Below are 24,241 nucleotides of genomic sequence, written 5' to 3'. Positions count from 1 at the left end.
GAACCTAAGACGCACTCCTGAAAAACATTGGTCTGCCGCTTTCACACACGGTAAGTAACATATCCTAGTCGCAGTCAAAATAGCAACGCATATTCACAGGTACCCAATGGGTCTAACTGTAGCACAGTGTGAGCTAATAACAAATGTATATATTAAAAATATACATGTTCGTCGAAATTTTGGACTAATAGAGAATAAAGACAGTGCATCAGCTTGAGCAGAAATGGAGGGGGTGGGGGCGTGGTTACGTGATGATGCATTGCTCAAGTCTCAAGTTGCTGTAGGAAGTACAAGAACGCTTTTATAAAAAGTATCCACGAAATCTAGTGACTGTCACAGAACTTATCTAGACGTCTGGTAACTTTTGAGAAAAACATTAGTTAATTGCGACTGGACTATAATAGTTGGAAATGAGCCGCACGTGTGGCATGTTCTAGGGCTGCCAGATGGATGATTTGGATGCTTTTCGGCAATTCTGAGGAGCTCCGCACCACAACGAATTAGGAGGAAAACGTGATGTACTCCTAGAATATTAACGTGCCAGTTGGGTGAAGGTGCTTTTGGAACGTGCGGCTTTTTTTTTTTCGAAAGACATAATCACCATCTTTTTCTTTTATTGCGCACTTCTGACGGGCAAGTTTAAGGAACTAATATTCGATACAGAACGTACAACTGTTCGCCACGTATCCTGTGTATCACAAGGGAGGCTCATAAGGAAAAAGTCATTGATTTGAACCCGTACAGCAGCCTACATGATTAGCATGACCTATCCTCCGACATGCATTCTACAAAAGCGTTCATAGTAATTATATGAGAGGAGATTTGGGGTTAAAGCAGTTAGGTGTCAGCACAAAATAGTAAATCCATACTGAATAAGTGCGTTATTTAGTAAGAGCGCTTATTACCCTGAAATTATGGGGAGGGTGAGCTGGTTGATGTAAAGGCAGAACACCAGCTCAGTTCTCTTTCAAAGTCACACGGCTACATCTCGGCGTTCTGTCCTTTAGTAAAGAGAATAATTGTCCTGCCTTAATTTGGTAAGATAAAAAACTGTCCAACGCACTCGCAGGCACGAAATTAGCACATGCTGGCTTTGCGCCAATATTTCCAGTGGAAAGCACAAACATTTGAATGGAACGCGTAAAAACACTGTAATGTCCATTCTTTGGCCAAGGTTAATTCCCACTGTTGGCGCAGTCTTACAAATTTATCGTACTGCTTAGCACGTGGTTTAATAAAAAGTCCTGTGCTGCGTCCTTTACATCGAAGTCTTCAATCTTCAGTTACGGGGTAGAAAGCGCTGAAAGACACTCTTCACGCAAAATTACATGTCTCTTGTCCACCACAGTTCGCGTCTCTTTCGCGTGGTTTAGGACTTGAGATATACATTGCTAATTTCCTGTCTGTTTAGAGAGTTAACAGAATAAATTGCTATACTACGTAACAAAACAAAAGAGCCATAAACTACAGCTAACGGTTATTCAGCTTAGAAAACGATTTTGTTGTGAAGATGTAGAGAACGAACACATCGGCAAGGTTTCATCTCATATTTAGCTCGTCACTTATTCTATCCATTCCATTTTTTTATATACGTTGATCCACGGTTGGGAATGTATGGGCTATTTAGCCCCGACCCATGTATAAACTTTCTCGTAATCGTATGCGCATGCGCATTCAAGTAACTTCCCACGTCTTGCGCATGTGCATAGGTAGCGGGTCGGACTTTTAAGTGAGTGACCATTTGCAGCTGCAGTTTATGGCGGGTCATGGCCCATCGAACATAGGCCGGTGCGAGTTGGAGCGTACACTATTAAGTAGTGGTTTTGACTTTGTACATATGTACTGTTTGTGTTTTCCTTTTCTTTTTGTTTGTCAATGATTGAAAGAACACCATAGCTATACATTTATAAAGGTCTTCTTAGGCACTTCTGGGTTTTATTGTTGTTCTGAAGAAGGTGTAGTTATCTACGCCGAAACCTGGGTTAACACTAGGGGCTTTTTTCGCAATCGAGGCGGCTTTTTAGTTTTTTAATATATTAACCAACGATTGCTGACGCGCTGCGATGTTGAAGGTTCTTTAACATCGGCAAGCGCTTTAACACATCGGCAAGCGCTTAGTTAGCGGTGTCGCTTAGGTAGTGGTGCCTGTGAACCAGGGTTTGAGCAGCTAAATGTGCTGATACAGTGAGCAAAGTGTGTTCGGCAGAGGAAAAGACCGAAGACCAGGCGATCAAAGAAACCGTTTCACGAAGGAATTCCCGGAGGGAAGACGTTCTCGCAAAACACAATGAGATAGTTTACAGAATCGGCATTTGCGACAGACTGCATAAAGATGCTACCGTCACGAACATGCAACTGGTGTAATGACTACGGAGACTAGGGAAATCAGGGTGTCTGCCGCTACCGCCCGCCCCCTCCCCCCTCCATTTGGTAGTGGAATAGCAAAGGAAATGAGTAGGAGTGCTACAAGATACCCTTCGCCGTGCGTCGTATGGATACGTCACCTTGCGGGATATGTGCTTGTATCCTACCTGAGAGGGAAGTTGCGGAATCTTAAAGAGGGGAAGTTGGAACCTTTCCTCGACCTTTGAGTCTAGTGATTCGCGTCCGACCACACAATACGCGTATCCGACGTGCGTAAGGGAAACTGGCGAAGACTGACGGCAGGGATATTTCAGGCGATGCGCACTCTTGTCGATTAACATTCCGTGACCGGTGGATGTCGCAGGCGAGGCGGAGCACGTGCGCTGAGAGAAGCAGCACCAGCAGCCGTCGCCGCCGGCACGCGTGCCCTGCATACGGCACACGGAGGCCGTTTCATTAGGTTATAAAGGCGGCGCTTCACGGCGGCCCACGCCCCTACATGCTCGCTAACTTCGCCCCATAACGGTGGGCGATACGACGCCGAAAGCGCGCCTCGTATATTACGCGTAGCATGTAGATTGCGGCGCGAAACAACCCATTTAAGAGCCTCTCATATCGCCGGGTTCCGTATAAGCTCGACGAGGGAAGAAGCGAAGACAGACGCGCTCCTTAGCGAGAAAAATGGCGTCCTAACGCAGAGATATCACTAAAATCACAAAATATTTCTAGACGCCTAGATATGTTCCACCAGAAACATCTCCGCAGACATGCAATATGAGCAAACAAGAAAGATTTCAAGTCTCCATTAGTACTGCATCAGCAGAAAACCCAAAGTGACTACCAACCCTAGTAAGCTTTTACGGCTTCTATCAAATGACAGGACAAAAATTTTTGAAGTGCGACGTTATCAGGGCGACATGTCACTCGGAAGACTAAAGTGTACATTCAACACGGTGTCTAATAGAAGAAATTCACGTTTGGAACACCAGTAAGCCGTTTCATGAATTCAGTGTTTACTGAAGACTGTTTATTGAAGACTATTTCAGTCAATAAACAGTGAATTCATAAAACTGGTTATTGGCGAAAAAAAGAAAACTGGAGCTGTGCAGCACCATCTGTGCACAAATACGAACACACACACACACACACACACACACACACACACACACACACACACACACTATTCATTAGATTATTTTCAGCTACGGAAATCTGCCAGCGCGTCCTCTAAGTTATCAAGAATTGCTATTGTCTGTTCAATTGCGAAAATTTATTTATATATTTGCCATAACGTTAACAAAGCTTTTGGCACCTGAACTAGACGGCGCACAACCAGCGTAACAGTAAGTATGCATGCAACTTATGTAGAATGAATTGCCTCCACATAACATACACTACTGGCCATTAAAATTGCTACTGCACGAAGATGACGTGCTACAGACGCAAAATTTAACCGTCACGAAGAAGATGCTGTGATATGCAAATGATTAGTTTTCAGAGCATTCACACAAGGTTGGGGCCGATGGAGACACCTCCAACGCGCTGACATGAGGAAAGTTTCCAACCGATTTCTCATGCACAAACAGCAGTTGACCGGCGTTGCCTAGTGAAACGTTGTTGTGATGCCTCATGCAAGGAGGAGAAATGCGTACCATCACGTTTCCGACTTTGATAAAGGTCGGATTGTAGCCTATCGCGATTGCGGTTTATCGTATCGCGACATTGCCTCTCGCGTTGGTCGAGATCCATTGCCTATTAGCAGAATATGGAATCGGTGGGTTCAGGAGGGTAATACGGAACACCGTGCTGGATCCCAACGGCCTCGTATCACTAGCAGCGAGATGACAGGCGTCTTATCCGCATGGCTGTAACGGATCGTGCAGCCACGTCTCGATCCCTAAGTCAACAGCTGGGGACGTTTGCAAGACAACAACCATCTGCACGAACAGTTCGACGACGCTTGCAGCAGCATGGACTATCAGCTCGGAGACCATGGCTGCGGTTACCCTTGACGCTGCATCACAGACAGGAGCGCCTGGGATGGTGTACTCAACAACGAACCTGGGTGCACGAATGGCAAAACGTCATTTTTTCGGATGAATCCAGGTTCTGTTTACAGCATCATGATGGTCGCACCCGTGTTTGGCAACATCGCGGTGAACGCACATTGGAAGCGCGTATACATCACCGCCGTACTGGCTTATCACCCAGCGTGATGGTATGGGGTGCCATTGGTTACAAATCTCCGTCACGTCTTGTGCACATTGATGGCACTTTGAACAGTGCACGTTACATTTCAGATGTGTTACGACCCGTGGCTCTATCCTTCATTCGATCCCTGCGAAAGCCTACATTACAGTAGGATAATGCACGACCGCATGTTTTATGTCCTGTACGGGCATTTCTGGATACAGAAAATGTTCGACTGCTACCCTGGCCAGCACAGTCTCCAGATCTCTCACCAACGGAAAACGTCTGGTCAATGGTGGCCGAGCAACTGGCTCGTCACAATACGCCAGTCACTACTCTTGGTGAACTGTGGTATCGTGTTGAAGCAGCATGGACAGCTGTACCTGTACACGCCAGCCAAGCTCTGTTTGACTCAATGCCCAGGTGTATCAAGGCCGTTATTATTGCCAGAGGTGGTTGTTCTGAGTACTGATTTCTCAGGATCTATGCACCCAAATTGCGTGAAAATAATCACATGTCAGTTCTAGTATAATATATTTGTCCAATGAATACCCGTTTATCATCTGCATTTCTTCTTGGTGTAGCAATTTTAATGGCCAGTAGTGTAGTTTAAAGACACTCTGACAAGGAGGAGACTAAAAACTGAGTAGAAATCAGTCTGCGTTCTATTACAGAAACAAATAACCCGGAAACCACAGGAAACCCAAATGTGGATTGCAAGCCGGGAATTTCAACCCCGTTCTTCCCGTATGCTAGCCCAATATGCTAAGCGCTGCGCTCAGTGGCCAAAATCATGAACTGCAACATAGAATTTTTTAACTTTATTTTTGTTAACTTGCGCTCTATTGCATAATTACGGCCCTAGGCGGTTTTGAAGTACCACTCAATGGCTGCTTCGTCATCAGCAATCTAACAATTAACTGTTTCGGGTGGCATGTAGTCATTTAAGATATTCGGGGCAACTCCAGACCCGAGTTAAAAGAAGGTCATTGAAATGCTTGTCGTTAACACGTATCCCAAAAATGAGTAGAGATTATCGTCCGCAGGTAAACTGTTAATCAAGAATAAAGACTAAATATTCAACCTAGTTCCTGTGGATGTCATCTGCGAAACACTATTTGTCTAAAAATATCATAATAGTTGAAGCAATCGACACCAAAGCAGCTTATACAAGCCCATTCTATGACATCGATAAACTGTAATTAGAGCAATAGTGAGGCATTATAAATTACACCCCGCAAAAAACTGCTCACAGGGAAGGTTACATGGAAAAAATAGACACGTCCATACATCAATAAAGTTCCAGAATGAGATTTTCACTCTGCAGCGGAGTGTGAACTGATATGAAACTTCCTGGCAGATTAAAACTGTGCGCCCGACCGAGACTCGAACTCAGGACCTTTGCCTTTCGCGGCCAAGTGCTCTACCATCTGAGCTACCGAAGCACGACTCACGCCCGGTACTCACAACTTTACTTCTGCCAGTATCTCGTCTCCTACCTTCCAAACTTTACAGAAGCTCTCCGAGTTCGAGTCTCGGTCGGGCACACAGTTTTAATCTGCCAGGAAGTATCAATAAAGTTATATTACGTCTAGACCCAGCACGTACAAACAAAATGCTGTCAACACATTTCGCACTGGTAACTTCGAATTCAAATCACAGTTAATACAGCTAACAAACCCAATTAAACAGGAATGTGATACACATACCTTGTGAATGTCTTCATACGGGCCTCCACTGCTTTGTGTCGGAGGCAGATTCGTGTCAATGCGGTGCCGATCTCCTTGGTAGCACCTGCAACAAAATAATAGACACTATTAAACGTAATGTTCAAAATATGTTAAGCCTCGAAAGATAATTTCCAACTTCAATGTATTTTAGTGCACAAGTAAAATGCAAATTTCGGCTCGTATGATTCACGAAATGCTCCAGTTCTGTCAAACTCAACGGTTCTGCATTGACTGCGGTGATTTCATAAATGATTCGCTACTTAAAACTCATTGTCGCGTCGTAACCACACTCCATGTCCAAAGTCCAAGATCATGGCCAGCAATGAAATAGAACACTTAGCACCGAAAGCACGTTTATCACGAACAACACACTACAGCCGGATCTGAACTGAGACCTCGTGCACGAAGAGTGCGGTTATTAATGTAACAATATTCCAGAATGCTGGTATTTATACCAACATCGAATATTCCAGAACTGATAAATACTAAACAACATTTAAGTAACTGCAGGTGGTCGGGTCTGAGGTGGCGAACCGCACACGCCCGCCTGCGACGCCAACTACTACGCAACACTGCACGCACTGCAGGTCGCAGCAGTATCGTTCGCAATATGCTTTTCCCTATGGGGATGCGTCACAATGAAACGGAGTAAAATCTGTTAAGTCGCCATTCTCGTTTAAACGCTTAAAAAATGACAAACTACGCGAATGGTAGCGCGTCAGAGTACCAGCGCCTGTAACAGTTTTAATTTTTAGAGATACATTTTTAAACATATTCTCGCTGGACGTTCGCTGTAGAGGCCCTCCGAATAGTTTCGTGCTGTAAACGCTAGAGATCCACTCAAATGCCTTCATCAGTTTCACTGCCTTTGTCGGCCAAAACGACGCTTGATATCCTTAATAATACCTGGCTGTGTCAACCTGCCGAACCCCAAGCGTGTAGATGGCCTTGAGGGTTGTTTCTACCCACATAGTGTATGCGCATACCTTTGCACCTTAGCGTCGTATTTCATTCGCATTAAACACACACACACACACACACACACACACACACAAAGTTAAGATTCAAAGTATGATCGTAAATCATTCATTGTCTGTTTAACGTAATGAGTAGAGCCGCAGACTAGTAATATAACGCGTAATTTATTGCTTCACGTTTTCAGACCCTTTGTTATTAGTTTAATAGCAGAATATTTTATTATAGTCTAGGTTATATTTGTGTAGTCTTTCTGAAGAGTGAGTTTGTTCGATTAGCTTTATCTGCAAGATATTTTTCACTTTCTTGTTTTAGATTCAGTATTTCACATGGCTTACAGATTCTGCTACTGAATAGGAACAATGATCCGGTAAGAATGGCGTTAGGATTTTGCTAAAAAGTGAGAATGATGAAAATTTTTACCGTATGTGGAGAACTATTGCAAATTTGCATCACACTATTTGTAATGGAACTTCCATAGGCTAAGCCGATGTCCTTACAGCCTGGACACTTACTATACTTAATTTTTGCCTTTTAACATACTGATGGATATTGAAGTCCATGTATACAGTAGACAGAACAGGACTATCATATGGACAAGAGACGAAATGTGTGTTTTAAGAGAGTTAACGTGGGACTTCCATTTCTGTCCATTTCGTAAACAATGTGATTTGTGAGCTAGTTAGAGGCAACAACTGCCGCTGGAGCGCGCTGCGATCGCGTATACCATGTTGAGGCACAGACACCGTATGGACATACAGCGTCCTTTCTGAGCGTTCAGCAGCACCTTTAACTCGGCACGCTCAACGTTGACTTTCAAAAGCATAGACCGTGTGCCGACGGTTTAATGACGCAGCGCGGTGTGGTCGGTATTATGTAAGGCTTCCACAGGACCTGTAGTAGAAATTAGGGGCCAACGACAGCTGTGGACTGCCGGAATATTATTGTGGTTCAACTGCATCTTTTCATGCTTTGGCGACGGCGACAGCATCTTCCAGAAGCTTAACAGTTCGTATCAAAAGGCCAGAGACGTGCTACTGTACTTTGAAGAGCCTGATAGTGAACTCACACTGATGTCTTCGCCACTAAATTCGTTGATGTGGACCCGATGGAAGACACCCGGAACGCTATCGGGCGCCAGCTCCGCACGCATGATTCACCACTCTGTAGTTACAGGGAATTGCGTTACCTGTTGCGCGTAGAGATCTGGTGCCACATAATCCGAAATCGTTCCGACGACTTCCCGAATGAATGTCAGGCGGAATCATTGCTGTCTTACGCTCCAAAGGCGTACCAACACACTAGTATCAGGTGATCGTATTCTAAGGTGACGAAAATCAAGTGGTCATACAATGAGGTGGCAGAAAGTCATGGAATAGCCATATGCCGGTACCATCACGTAAACAAGCCATAAAACGGCAGTGCATTGACGGAGTTGTCATTTGTATTCAGGTGCTACATGTGAAAGTTTCTGACGTATTTATGGACGTAAGATGGGAATTGACATACGTTTAACGTGGAGTGGTAGTTGGATCTACACGAATGTGACATTACATTTGGGAAATCGTCAGGGAATTCAATATTACGAGATCCACAGTGTCAAGAACGTGCCGGAAGTACGAAGTTTCAGGCATTACCTTTCACCACGGACGACGTAGTGGCCGATGGCCTTCACTTAACGACCGAAAGCATCAGCGTTTCCGCAGTGTGTCACTGCTAACAGACAAACAACATTCAGTGAAATAACCACAGAAATCGATGTGGGACGTACGACGAACGTATCCGTTAGGACAGTGCGGAGAAATTTGGCGTTAACGGGCTATGGCACCTGACCACCCACGCCAAGTGTCTCTGCTAACAGCGCGACATCAGCTGCAGCGCCTCTCCTGGACTCGTGACCGTATTAGTTGGACCCTAGGTGACTGCAAAACCGTGGGCTGGTCAGATGAGTCCCGATTTCAGTTTGTAACAGCTGATAGCAGGCCTGGAGTGTGCCGCAGACCCCACGAAACCATGGGCCGAAGTTGTCAACAACAAGGCACTGAGCAAGCTGGTGGTGGCTCCAGAATGGGTTCTCTTTACATGGAATGGTACGGGTCCTCTGGCCTAACCGGACCGACCACTGGGCGGAAATGATTATGTTCGGCTACTTTGAGACCACCTGCAGTTATTCATGGACTTCGTGTTCCGTAACAACGCTGGAATTTTTACAGATAACAATGCGCCATGTCACTGGGCACAAACGTTCGCGATTGGTTTGAACAACACTCCGGGCAATTCGAGTGAATTATTTGCCCACACAGATCGCCATACATGAATCCCATCGAACGTTTATGGGACATAATCGAGAGGTTAGTTCGTGTACAAAATCCTGCACCGGCAACATTTTCGCAATTATGAATGGCTATATAGAGGCAACATTGTCCAACATTTGTGCAGAGGACTTCCGAGCACTTGGGGTCGTCGTCATTTGCTACGTAGAGTTGCCGCACTACTTCGCGCAAAGGGAGGTGCGATACGGTATTAGGAGATATGCTTGACTTGGCACCTCAGTGTATTTTTATGCTTCTGCTGCGAAAATAGGCACGTGAGAGTATGAAGCACGTTGTTGCCACAGTTCTTTAACAGCGAAATAATTAGCTCCTCTTATTTCTCTTCGCGTCTACGGCTCTTCCTTCACTTCAGTTCTTTACCTTTGATATATAGATCCTTATAATTATGGTTCTAACGAACTTTGACATACTGAATTGCTGCTAAAGTGAATTTAAGTGATCACGAATCCACCGAATTACCGAAACCAAAGCTTTTAGTCTCTCGCACGACAATGTCAGAAACACTCAGAATGCAGTTCATATGTTCTTGCTATCACACTAATTTCACTCGTTTCAATCTCATTTAACTATATGGTTGGCACTTGACCGGCGGAATCCAAGTCAACTTTGTGCCGACTTTACGAACTTAAAAGCAGAGTTTGTGAACACGAAGCCAGTCACCGGTGACAGAACGTATTTTACTTGTGTGTACAGTATACGAGGTAGGGTGGTTCCGTGCCCAGCTAGGCCGATAACATATTTCGTCCTAACTACCAAGAATTGCGTCTGAGGGAGTGGCGATCGGAAAGAAAAAAAAAATTAACAGACAACTGAGTACAAACTAAAAAGGACTGCACGGTACATGCGGAAGGCTCTGCCGTATCGCGGAAGATTTTGTTCAGACTCCTCGTCGCGCTGTGTTGCTGACATCGGTAAAACCTCATACTTGATAAGATTATGTCTCTTACTTGTCCGTAGTAAACAGTAAGATAAGCAATCTACTTACACTAGAGATAAAGTATCTTGTCGGCTGCTCCGAATAATACAGACCCCCATGGGCGTGGGAGGCTATCTCCAGAAATAGCGCTATCTTTGGTGAAACGTTATGTCAGTTTCAGAGCTCCCTTCCTCCCAATATCTGCGAAGAAAGACAGGGAATATCCAACGAATACAGAAAGAGGAGTTTTCTTCCGTTACGCTTCTGCTGACTCAGTCATATCAGCAACGGCGACATTAAGCCTGAGTCAGGCTGAGCGCAGCTCATTCTCTGAAAGTACCCTTTTGTGCGCAAACGCACACCAAAGGAAAACAAAAACAACTTGCTTGAAAATTAGCCAAGCGCAGGAAATTTACGTATGTATGCTGTTACTAGTGCACAGTTCCCTCAGTATTCATGTAGTATACGAAGATGTCGCAAAAAAAAAAAAAAAAAAAAAAAAAAAAAAAAAAAAAAAAAAAAAAAAAAAAAGAGTTCGGTTAACGTTCTCTAGGCAAGACGTAGCAGACAACGTTGACAGAAATATTTGTTTTGGAGTTTCAAGATAAATACTTCCTGTGATTGTTCCTGAAAGTGCAAAATAAGAGCATTTGGGATGTTTCTAGTGGGAATGGAGTTTATTACGGTACACTTCTTATGTAATCACATTTTTAAAATTGATGAATTTACGTCTACAGGGGAAAAAAACTGAAGTATTTTAGCTGCTTAAGAACAACACACTACGCTTTGTAATTCATATTGAACAGGTGATTGTTCGGAAATTTTACAAACTGTGACGTTTCATTTGCAATCTTTGGGGATGGAGAAACATGATAGCAGCGACTTTATTTTTAGAGATACTGAGACCATGGGAAAATTACAATTTTCTTCTCCCTCCTTGAAATTTCTTGCTGTAGATTGCTAAATCACTTAATTTTTAACGAATTATATTAATATAATTTGTAACTACTGACGACCAAACACAGCGCAAAACTCTCACCAAAAACAGGACGCTACATGCATGGTTGACCATCTTTCGGCGAAGCACACTAGCGGCAAAAGATACGTACTGGTGTTTTAACACTGTTACAAGTAAGCGCCATATTGAACGAAAAATACAAAATTTTCTCATACTTTCCATACGGAGTTGCATTCACCGGTTTCGGTCATACTGTGGACAAAAAACCAAGAACATGTCAAGAAGGCATAGCGGTCCGCACAAATATGCCAATGTCATAGCAAGAAGCCGACGTACAAGATGTATATTCGTGGGCTATGGTATGAAGGGACATGCAATCTTCCGCAGAGCTTACACGTCACGGAAAATTACGCATCGCCCCGTGCTTGCAAGCGCCGCCAAGCGAGCGAGAATGTTTAAGGCAGCGCACGCGTCGCTACGTAACAGGCGGTCGCGATTCCTTTGATGTATCATGCGGCGGCTTCTCTGACGACGCATCCTCGTTCACCTTTTAAAGAGTAGCAGACAGGGGTCATCGCTAGTTCAGTAGCAATCCTAGCCCCACATCGAGGCGTCCATCACAAACATATTCAAAACGAAGGCTTCCCAGCTCCTTTAATGGAGTTTGATGCTTGATTTGACGAGTGAAGGAAATAAACTTGCTCGCTGTTTACGTCCCCCGTGGTTTAAAAGAAAGGATCTTTATATTTCCATAAAAGAGTTATCCCAACATGTCACCCTAACAGGTATTCCGATGCCACGCCCCTGTTAGAATACACGATGCCATTGTGAAATATCTCATCTGGAAGTACTGTATCAACAGATTTTTGAATATTACTTTTGCTTACAAGCTTATCTATTTTACCCCGTTAACAACCCCCAATAAATCCTAGATATTTACAAGCATTTTTCACCAGTTCGCAGTTGAATGGTAGTGACTTTTATGTAAATAATAAACAACATTCGTCCCCAGCAGGTTAATTCCATTTCTTACAGGGGGGGGGGGGGGGCGGCACGACGTTGGGATCACAGATTTACTTCAGACTTTGCACATCTTTTGTAGGCAATTAGAAAACATTCTGAGCAAGTAGTAAGATGCACTACTCTGACAATTTTGAGAAAATCGCAAGAGAAGTTTTACGCGTCTATTATGTCACTGATGTATCTTTACGTAGGTGCTCGAAGTTAAGAGAGTTCATAGTGGTCAAGTGGTTACTGTTTGAGCTTCGTGAGGTAACACTGTACGAGCCGACGTTTCGACTCCAGCTCAAACTTAATTTCTAGTCTGTATTTATTTCATTGCTGGTCATATTATTTAATTTGTGTGTCATTTGAAAGGTAATATAATTAAAAAACCACGTGCATTTGCACGAGGTTTTAGTGAATTTCATGTTTTTTGCCTACTCACTATTTTAAACTAAATTTAATTATTAGAACAAACATATTTATAACTATCGACAAGTAAATGAAGAAACGCAGAGATTTTTCCTGCAAACGTATGCCTGTAGTTATTTGCGGAATCCCTTATACATGCAATCTGGTAAGGTACCCGGAACTACTATGCACCTAGATGCTTCGACCTGCAGAGAGCGAGGCAGAGGCAAGCCCCCATTCGGCAGTTAACCTAAACAGTGGTAAGACGTTGCTAATGTTGGAAGAGCGAATAGTGTACGTGCAAATTTTTGAATATCACAGAATTTACAACTGTACTACAAAAATGAAAGTTTGAAAGGGATTCGAACCTTCGCCTCATACGTTCGTTTTACGAAGCTCGAACCTCTCTGCACTTTGTTCGGTATTGTTCGTTGCATTTGGTCTGGGCGCACGTCACATGGCATCCGTTCCAGTTGATCGTTGATTCATTTACTCAGGTTTTATATATATATATATATATATATATATATATATATATATATATATATATATATATATATATATGAATTCACGGTGTTCTTATTTAAATTAAAATATATATATATATATACTCCTGGAAATTTAAATAAGAACACCGTGAATTCATTGTCCCAGGAAGGGGAAACTTTATTGACACATTCCTGGGGCCAGATACATCACATGATCACACTGACAGAACCACAGGCACATAGACACAGGCAACAGAGCATGCACAATGTCGGCACTAGTACAGTGTATATCCACCTTTCGCAGCAATGCAGGCTGCTATTCTCCCATGGAGACGATCGTAGAGATGCTGGATGTAGTCCTGTGGAACGGCTTGCCATGCCATTTCCACCTGGCGCCTCAGTTGGACCAGCGTTCGTGCTGGACGTGCAGACCGCGTGAGACGACGCTTCATCCAGTCCCAAACATGCTCAATGGGGGACAGATCCGGAGATCTTGCTGGCCAGGGTAGTTGACTTACACCTTCTAGAGCACGTTGGGTGGCACGGGATACATGCGGACGTGCATTGTCCTGTTGGAACAGCGAGTTCCCTTGCCGGTCTAGGAATGGTAGAACGATGGGTTCGATGACGGTTTGGATGTACCGTGCACTATTCAGTGTCCCCTCGACGATCACCAGTGGTGTACGGCCAGTGTAGGAGATCGCTCCCCACACCATGATGCCGGGTGTTGGCCCTGTGTGCCTCGGTCGTATGCAGTCCTGATTGTGGCGCTCACCTGCACGGCGCCAAACACGCATACGACCATCATTGGCACCAAGGCAGAAGCGACTCTCATCGCTGAAGACGACACGTCTCCATTCGTCCCTCCATTCACGCCTGTCGCGACACCACTGGAGGCGGGCTGCACGATGTTGGGGCGTGAGCGGAAGACGGCCTAACGGTGTGCGGGACCGTAGCCCAGCTTCATGGAGACGGTTGCGAATGGTCCTCGCCGATACCCCAGGGGCAACAGTGTCCCTAATTTGCTGGGAAGTGGCGGTGCGGTCCCCTACGGCACTGCGTAGGATCCTACGGTCTTGGCGTGCATCCGTGCGTCGCTGCGGTCCGGTCCCAGGTCGACGGGCACGTGCACCTTCCGCCGACCACTGGCGACAACATCAATGTACTGTGGAGACCTCACGCCCCACGCGTTGAGCAATTCGGCGGTACGTCCACCCGGCCTCCCGCATGCCCACTATACGCCCTCGCTCAAAGTCCGTCAACTGCACATACGGTTCACGTCCACGCTGTCGCGGCATGCTACCAGTGTTAAAGACTGCGATGGAGCTCCGTATGCCACGGCAAACTGGCTGACACTGACGGCGGCGGTGCACAATTGCTGCGCAGCTAGCGCCATTCGACGGCCAACACCGCGGTTCCTGGTGTGTCCGCTGTGCCGTGCGTGTGATCATTGCTTGTACAGCCCTCTCGCAGTGTCCGGAGCAAGTATGGTGGGTCTGACACACCGGTGTCAATGTGTTCTTTTTTCCATTTCCAGGAGTGTATATATATATATATATATGGCAACCAGGCCTCTGACCGAACATGCTGAGCTGCTGTAATGGTTTCACTTTACCACCATGAACTCTAGCATCCGGCACCTACGCACAGTTACATCAGTTACACAATAGACGCTTAGATTTCGGAACTTTCTCGGAATTGCCAGAGTAGTGCACCTTACTGTACTTGTACATTATTTTGTTCTAATGTCCAACAAAAGGTGTACAAACTTTGAATACCAACCTCGTGGCCTCTCCTTGTTAATTGTTTTGTTTTAGGTATATTCTGCGTTCAACAACAAAAATGAGTGCTATGATTACTATACGAAAATAATTGCCGGCTGGAGTGGCCGAGCGGTTCTAGGCACTACACTCTGGAGCCGCGCGACCGCTGCGGTCGCAGGTTCGAGTCCTGCCTCGGGCATGGACGTGTGTGTTGTCCTTAGGTTAGTTAGGTTTAAGTGGTTCTAAGTTCTAGGGGACTGATGACCTCAGAAGTGCTCAGAGCCATTTTTGAAACTAATTACTCTGATCATTTCGCTCGTAAACTAATGAAGGTTCCTGAATCAATTGTGCGAAATGAGCCTCCTGACTAAAAATTCAGCTGGAAAAGAAAAACAGTGTCATTTTTATTTACAAGATATACAGCATATAACTTCAACATATTTGTTGCTGATTAAGTACTCGACCATATTTGCAGTTTGTCTTGTGTACTTGAGACGGTTAAATACACTGTTTGCACACAAAAAATTGCAGAACGAAGACTTATCTAAGAACTGAAGATAAAGAGCTCCAACGAATTCCAAAAAGGGCCCATGGACAAACATTCCATCTGCAGTATCAGAACCTGCCTTGGAAACGCCTATGATGGTACCCCGCACTCGTCGCTCTGACACTCTGAAAAGCAGCACTCCCCCCTCCCCTCGAAGAAAAAGGACTTAATCACGATTGATGTGGGAAATCCACACCACACCGTGCAATGGGGTTTCCAAGACAGTTCTACGATTTTCGGTGGCCCAAATTCTGCAGTTGTGGGTGTTTACATACCCTGTGGTGAGAAATAGGCTTCGCCATTCCACATCACGTTAGACAACCAACTGTCATCTTCTCCCATTTTCTGCTCTCCGCGCCACAAATCCGTAGCGAACAGTTCAGCAACGGTAGCACCTGGGTCCGGATGCCCACTTTTAAGAGGCCGAGCGTCGAAATAGCCTGTAGCTTCGCAACATAGGACCTTTACCGGTTGGAATAGCCTTCTAATAGCGATAGGATCGTGAGGCTGCAGCAGCGGATTCTCCATTCCGTCAGCTACTATCCATTTCTCACTGTTGACTCCCCGATTTGAAGAAATCATCAGCAGAAGCATCTCACTATTTCCGTCGAGTCCCACCATGGAGAGAGAAAAACGACTTTGGTATTACTAACACCTGCGTCCACGTAGTCGTAAAGGGGGACGAGTTTATTTCGTGTATGGTTGGACGGAAATTTTAAACGAGGCTTGAAGTACGTGACTGCTCTCGTGATAGCGTGCACATAATGTATGTCGAGTTCAAAGAAGGGCAGCTCGTTTTGTATTATCGTTAAACAGGAGAGAGAGACATGCTGCGCGAATTAGGGTGGCACTCATTAAAACAAAGGCGTTATTCACCGCGGTGGAATCTTCTCGTGAATTATCCATCACCAACTTTCCTTCCTAATGCGAAAGTATTCTGTTGGCTCCCATCTACGTAGCGAGAAATTATCATCATGATAAAATACGAGAAATCAGAGCGGGCACAGAAAGATTTAAGTGCTGTTAGAGTGGTACTGTAGAGGAATTGCTTGAAGGTGGTTCGATGAACCCTCTGCCACTCAATTGTGAACTGCAGAGTAATCATGTAGATGTAGATGAACGCCCTAGGAGAGAAATAATGTTTTGAATTTCGTTTTTGTGGAATGTAAGTGGATTCTGTAGAAAAGGCTCCTTTTGTGGCTTGCAGGTGACTAACAGTGTCAATGTGCAACTTCCACATGCTTTGAAAGTTTTCATATGAGAGTATAATTTTTTGTCCCACACCAGAGAGCCGCCTAAATCTGATCTGTGCCATATATATATAATCATTAATGATTTGATGATGTCCTGATATTCCACGATGCGCCACCTTTCCTTCTCTACCAACCAGCGACAGAACAGCTCTGCATTTTCTGTAGTTACGCGCTATCTACACATAGAAACAGTAAGGCGGTCGCATGCAAGGCACTGAAACAAGAAACTAAACGTGTCAAAAAGAAAATCATAGCAAGCTAACGAGAGCGCCCATGAAGTTTTGTCATAGGTCGGCTTAAGGATGACAAACAATCGACGTGTGGTTTGTATACAAGTAGCAGGTGCGGCACAAGCCAGTTAGGCGCACCTGGAGTGGTGGGAAACCATAGGCAAGGCAAGCCAAGCCAAGCCTAGCATCTGGTGGGCCACGGCGCGCATCTGACAGTAGCGGACCAGTTAGCAGCTGGCCGCGGACCACACGTGTGGCACATCTCGCGTGACCTGTTTGTCCCTGACCCGTACACCCGGCCCCTACTATAGCCTAGTTAAGTGTAGTGCGGACACTTTTAAAGTGAAGAGAACCTCCCCATTCCAGTGGCGGCAGTCTGCATCCATTATTTGTGTTCCTACGAAAGCAGAATTGATACGTGGTCGTAGAGATTACCGATCATTCCTGGTGTCTGAATCGCCTTCCAACCTCGTGACTGGCCAGAATTAGCCTCTTCACTCATTTCAAAGAAAGAAAAACGAAACACACTAACAAAGCATTCCTTCACAGCCACCGTGGAACTACTTGCCAAGGTCGGCCAGCATCGTATGCACGGTAGCACTGGCACACTCTATAATCTTACGCAGCACCACCAACAAGGTTATTCTGTGATTGTGCGTCGTGAGCGCAATGACACACCAATGTATGTCCGAAAGGCAACTGTCAATTGTTATCAACAAAAAATTATGGCAGGACGTAAGACGCTAGAAACAACACATTAAATTTCAACCTAATTCAGAACACTTTCGCTTTGTAAACTGAAAAAAGGGCTTTCATTGGGGAACCTCTTGTTCCACAAGGTTGGGGTCGTGGCGACAAGAATGAGCACATGTAAAAATAGTCCGAATGATAATAGTGCACGATTACGATTTTTTCCAGATCGCTACACCGACTGATGAGAGTCTCTACAAAATCTGTATACAAATCTTACCTTTAGTGTGACAAACAACTTTGTGTTAATATACACTGGTGACCCATAACAACATGACCATCTGCTTGATAGCTTGTTTGTACGTCTTTGGAATTAAATAAAGAATGGTGGTCAGTATCAGGGATCGGACAGTTCGTTGGCAGATTTGTGGAGGTATGTGCCATTAGATGTCGACGCACAGGTGATGTAATTCGCGTAAATAATGGGCCGCTGATTTGCGAAAGCGGTGATGGCGTCAGATACCGACCCAAATGGGGGGGATTCGGGCTCCGAGACACTGACAATTATTCTGCTGAAAAATGACATCGTCGTCGGGGAAGATATCGAGAATGAAGAGGGACAAGTGGTTCGCAGCTGTCAGCGTATCTTTGACTACTATCACAGGTCCCATGCAAACGCAGGAGAATATCTTTCGTAGAATAATACTGCCCCCAGCAGTCCGCGTTCTTGGCGCACTGCGCGTTTTGGGCCCCGCCGTTCACCTCGATGACGGCGTTTGCAGAGACTACCATCGACCTAGTGTAGCAAAAATGGGATTCAACCGAAGAGCCGACCCGTTTTCATTGATCGACGGTCGAATCCCGATGATCCCGTGTCCACTACAAACGTAATTCACGATGCTGTTCGGTCAACACGTGAACACTTTGGGGTGGTCTGCTGTGGAGCTCCATTTTTAACAATGGACGGTGAACAGTGTGCTACGCACCAGCATTGTGCTCTTCCAGCAGAGACGCCACAGATCACCATCTATCGTACGTAACAGAGCAGACATGCCTCCAAATCCCTCGTCCGCTGAAGAGTTGTGGCCGCCCAACCACTTAGTGTCTCACGTTAACTCCACTGTCCGTAACTCTCTCCGTAAATGCTCGCGACAGTTGCATGTGAACATTCGACCAGCTTCACTGTTTTCGAGATACTACTCGTTCACAGGTTCTGTATAATATGCCCTTTGCCGAAGTCTCATCTCCCAATGAATTTCTTTATTTGCAGCCCATATCTTCTGTGTCGTGATCCTCCGTCCGTGTTTGCTCTGCTTACATACTTTTGTTACCGCGTACGTGCCCGCTAAGTAACTAACTAGTTTGAAATGAAATCTAAACTCATTTACAGTAATAGCTTTCATTCGTGTAAATGCTTTTATGGACAGAGATGCAAGTGAGAGCACAAATTTATAAATGAAGTCCTCTGGTGCCACCAACCACACTAGACATAGTTTTGTATACCTGAACGTCAGCCGCTGAGGGGCGGAGTACAGGAGCAAATAAAGCGGCGCATTGATCAACGCAATGAAACGTCATCAGGAGGGATACGACTTCAAATTCTCATCTGATTATCCGAATTACGGAGTTCCTGGGATTTCCTAAGTAATTTATCACGAATATCGGCTCGTTTCCTATACGACAGATTTCCCACCCACTTATATCTGTATTGATGAAGGTAATAACTTGTGGTATCAGCTGAAATAAGGCTGTGAGACGGTTTTGGAAATTAAGGTGCATCCTAGTTTTTATTTACACATTTCTCTTCACTTGCCACTATTTATTCGTATTTGGTCCTCATAACGCACCAGTAACAGCACGACACATTTACATTTCATAATTCGCTCTCCTGAATTATTCTAACTCAAAACAGTTGGAAAATATATCAAGACTTTTCTGGCATAAGACTTACAGGCTACGCCACAATATAGGAAGTTTGAGATTTCAAAGTCACGTCGCAAGATCCTCATTACGAAAAGTTACGGCTGTCGTCAATCTGAAAGTTCATTCGAACACTACGGTGCCTTGGAATACAATAACCTATTGGAGGTGATATGCCGCTGCCTTTCCCGAACATTTGAACTGACTCAACCCAGGTAGTTAAAGGGGGGCCGACAGTTCACCATGGATTCCGATCCAAGGTGCAACACGACTCTGCATTTTCATATTAACAAACATTTACACGGGTATAAGACGTTATATGCAACAGGCAATAATCCTTGGACTAACCGGGGATCGAATCGGAGAACCTCGAGTATGTCATCTGGAACTTTACCATTGAGCCACGCAGCCACCCAGCACACACTGCCGTAACTGCCACACTCCCCCCCCCCCCCCCCCCAAAAAAAAAAAAAAGAAAAAAGAAAAAAGAAAAAACCACACAGAAAATTACCCTTATTTTGCCGCAAACCAGAAACGTTACGTAGTACTAAAACTTTTTGGGTGCTGGTTAAGCGAAAGGTTAGAGATAATTTCGAACTTACATATTACTCCACGACACACGTGTAATACGTTCTGCATCCTGTTTTACATTAAATTTACTTCTATTTCTGCATAAATATCTTGGAACTCTCCAGTAACGCGGTTATTTTTTCTTATTTATGGGCCCACGAACCATGATGAATTTCTTAAATGAATTTTTTTCTGCACGGCTATTTTTATATACCACGACTGAACCATTTCAGCAATTTTGTCATTTTGAGGTGCACTCACGTCAAATATCAGAAACTTAGTCTCCGCCCAAAACATCAGAAATTTACTCATAATACAAAAAAACACACTTAAGCCCTATTTTTTACTTCTTGTAGAGTGTTTAAGAGAGAACTTTATATATTTTAATACCTAGTTCCCCAATTTTATTTCCACTGTTCTTGCACTTGAAAAGACTCCAGTATTGTAGTGTAAACTGGCCAATCAAGACTTTTAAAGTAAGTGTATAGTGAATACAAACAGCATCGCAGGAAACAGTTTTATTTAAAAGCATTACCTTCCTCGACCCAATAATTACACCTACACGTTTGTATTTTATTTAACACCGGTAATATTTGCTATCTGATTCAGAAAATTTCAAAAATAAATTTGCTATGAACATTTCCAAGAAATAATTGATCCAAAGAGCGTTTCCACTTGTGTTGTTATTGTTTTTGTTTTCAGCCATAAGACTGGTTTGATACACTTCTTCACTCTACCGGTAATCTCAACTGTTCATCTCTGTGCAACTTCTCCACCTTAAATTCATAAGAATTTGCTTACTATATTCCTGTTTGGGTCACCCTCGACAATTTTCAAATTTCTCTATCATTAATTTTAGTATTCCTTGATGCATCAGAACGTGTCGTCAACCAATCTCCTTTTATTCATGTGTGGCATACTTTTGTTTTCTCGTCTAATCAATTCAGTATCTCTCTATTAGATATCCGACCATCACATCTGATCTTCACCATGCTTCGGTAACACGAAACATTTCGAACCTATTTTCTTCTTGTCTGTACTGGTTACTAAGTCTCAGTTCTGCTCAAGGCTACATCAATATTTTCGGAACATAATTCTGAACGCATTTATATTCGATGTTAAAATATTTCCCTTTAAAAAAAGGTTTTCTGCCAGACTGGACTGCACTGTATATCTTTTCCACTTCGACTATTTTCAATTAATTTGCTGCCCAAGTACTATCAACAGAGCAGCTGCTGCTCCTGTCTCATTTCCTAATCCAACTCCCTCACCACCGCCTGATTTGAATACATTCGATTACCCCTGTTTTAGTAGTGATGTGTGTGTTAAAACGTCTGCTCATGAGAGTATGCATTCTATTCCCCTGATGCTTCAAGTCCTTAGACATTTCTCCCGCAAACACTAATTACATAGTCATTGGTAAAACCTAAAAGTTTTATTTCTTTCGCTTGAACTTACTTTCTGCCTGCTCAATGTAGAGACTGAATATTGTTGGAAATCGGCTGCAACCTCTACTGTAGCTTCCTCGTCGTGTCCGTCTTTCTAAGGCCGTATGGTTTCTGCAAATGTTGTATAGGGTGCGACGAAGAAAAGGTTGGTTGATTTTGAGAGAAAGGGCCAATCAGTGGGATCGTCGATCCCATCGGATGAGGGAAGGATGGGGAAGGAAATCGGTCGTGCCCTTTCGCAGGAACCATTCCGGCATTTGCCTGACCCGATGTAGGGAAATCACAGAAAACCAATAACAGGTTGGCCGGACCCGTGTTTGCACCGTCGTCCTGATCACTGCGCCACCTCGCTCGGTGGCAAATAAAAGTGGCCCAGACTAGTGGATACGACTGGACATTAATGAATGCATATAACCACACCCCGTGACGCGCACACGACGCGTACGCCCGTCACGTGAACCACGCCGAAACTTTAAGCACACTTTCACAATCTTCACGCCTATCTGTCGTTAGCAGAGGTCAGCCTGGCCACCCCAGGTCACCTGTCAGTGTGTGATCACTTTGTGTGGGGATGTCTGAAGTCTGAGGTGTATCGCAACAACTCTCAGTCTTCAAGAAATGCTGCACAACATTTCGGATAAGTCTGCAGCAGTTCCAGTTCGATCTGCCTTCAGCGAATCGCTGACCAGGGCCCAAAAGGGCCGAAAGATGAATAGTGGTCACTTTCAACATCTGCTACAGTCAAGATCAGCACTGTATTTACTTTCCGCTGCTGTGTTACTTTATACCCTGCAACTCTGTTCCCCACGCCACTTATTTGCCCCGCCCCGTAGATAACTTTTCGCTCTGTGTTTTAAGCCTGGTACCTTCGACATTTCAAGGAGTATTCCAGCCAACAGTGTCAAAAGCCTTCTCTAAACCTACTACGACTATAAATACTGGTTTGCTCTTCTTCAGCTTATCTTTGAGACGAGTCGTATTGTCTATATGGAATAATGAAGCTGGATGCCGCGCCGTGACCGCTGCGTCAGTCCACAACAGTTGTCTGCAGATCTTCGTTCCTTCTCGTGTAGTGTGTTACCACGTATCGATACCACCCCACTGGCGTTGTGAAGTTGGTAACGGAATTAAAGTTGCCGCCTGACACCCATAGCGGTCGCGTGGTTATCTGGCAGACGCAACGGTGCGCGCCCGCTGACCCCGGCAGCTCCATACCAAGAGCATTCTGCCACCTGATCTGGTGCGCCGGCGGCAACCGCTCAGCCTGTTTGCACTTTGACTGAGCTTCGTCGCTACGGGCCTACGGTTCGTGCTTAGCACAGTTTCTATTGTTTGAGAGTGCTAATTCTTGCTGCATTACTTGCCACGAGTCTCTGTGCGGTTGAAGAAATAGAATTTAAGTAAATATTTTGTTGGTTGTGTTAATCTGTTCGCTTATCATTTCTGCTCCACACACACACACACACACTGTAGTAATATTACGGAACATTTGTTGTCCGTAACCACTTCGACGCAAGCGAACGGGGTCCGGCTTTGGCGTCGTCCCGAGGTATGGACTAGCGTCACCCTTTAGGGACCGAGGGAGTGGTGGAAAGCGAGGGTCAGAGCAGAGCACTATTAAGTCATCGCCTCGCCGCGGCAGCGGACAAGCGTGGCGAGAAGCCCCTGGGCTCGAGGCGGCGGTGTAGCGCTGGAGGCGGCCGCACATTGCGCCCCTGGCGGGCTTCCAGCGCCTCTGATCAGCCGCCCCCGCCTGCCGGCTGCCTGCTCACCAATTACCCGACAATAGCCTCTCCACTTACGTCGGCGGGGCACCTGGCCCACCAGTCTCCTGGCAACGAGGCACCACTCACTCCAGCTCACGAGTAATTAGAATTCCAGCTACCGACCACAGACGAGGGAGCAAACTTACGTGGCAGAAAGTAAAGGCGCACAATTCATTTTATTAGATGCTCTGGTTTACCTCAATATTTGAGGCACACATCTTTCCTTACGTACCACTCAAAATATACTAAATATGGACAGCCGTCAGTACAACAATAAAAGTAATTAACACATCCTTTGATTTCCAGTGCTACACTCCAGCTAGATTTTCTAAATTTTTTTTCCTCTCTCATATCTTACTTCCGAACAGATTTTAGCACAACTGTTACAGTTGCGAACATAAGTAAAAAGTCATTTTACATCAGACGCGTTGCGCTCATATTTATAAAGCAGTGGCAGTGACGTTTGATGTTATTCATCATTTTTACATGTTTCGAAGCATAAACGCACCTACTGTAAATTATTTAAATTTCATGAACACTTCACCACTGTTCGGTTACACTATTGGCGACAAATTACTGGTAACTAGTGCAAAATATCAAAGAGCAACCGTCCGGCGCGGCCTGAAGTGCAATGACTATATAGAACAAACGGTACGAAAAGCAGATGCCAGATAGGGACTCATTGAG

The 24,241-nt window shown here is 44.8% G+C and overlaps 1 protein-coding gene across 3 annotated transcripts in view; it reads right to left on the bottom strand.

Moving 5' to 3' along the window:
• The window catches only part of LOC126483718 (protein MTSS 2), a 346,902-nt gene that overhangs the window by 119,110 nt on the left and 203,551 nt on the right, over window positions 1–24,241 (bottom strand). For all 3 annotated transcript variants that reach the window (XM_050106815.1, XM_050106817.1, XM_050106816.1), the window contains exon 4: window positions 6,264–6,348. In XM_050106815.1, the coding sequence (XP_049962772.1) occupies window positions 6,264–6,348 (85 nt within the window). The remainder of the gene's footprint in view (window positions 1–6,263; window positions 6,349–24,241) is intronic.

This window comes from Schistocerca serialis, chromosome 6 (assembly GCF_023864345.2).
Source record: "Schistocerca serialis cubense isolate TAMUIC-IGC-003099 chromosome 6, iqSchSeri2.2, whole genome shotgun sequence".
NCBI classification, from domain to species: Eukaryota; Metazoa; Arthropoda; class Insecta; order Orthoptera; family Acrididae; genus Schistocerca; species Schistocerca serialis.
The sequence above is the reverse complement of the archived record's forward strand: the minus strand, read 5'-3'. Positions and strand labels throughout refer to the sequence as shown.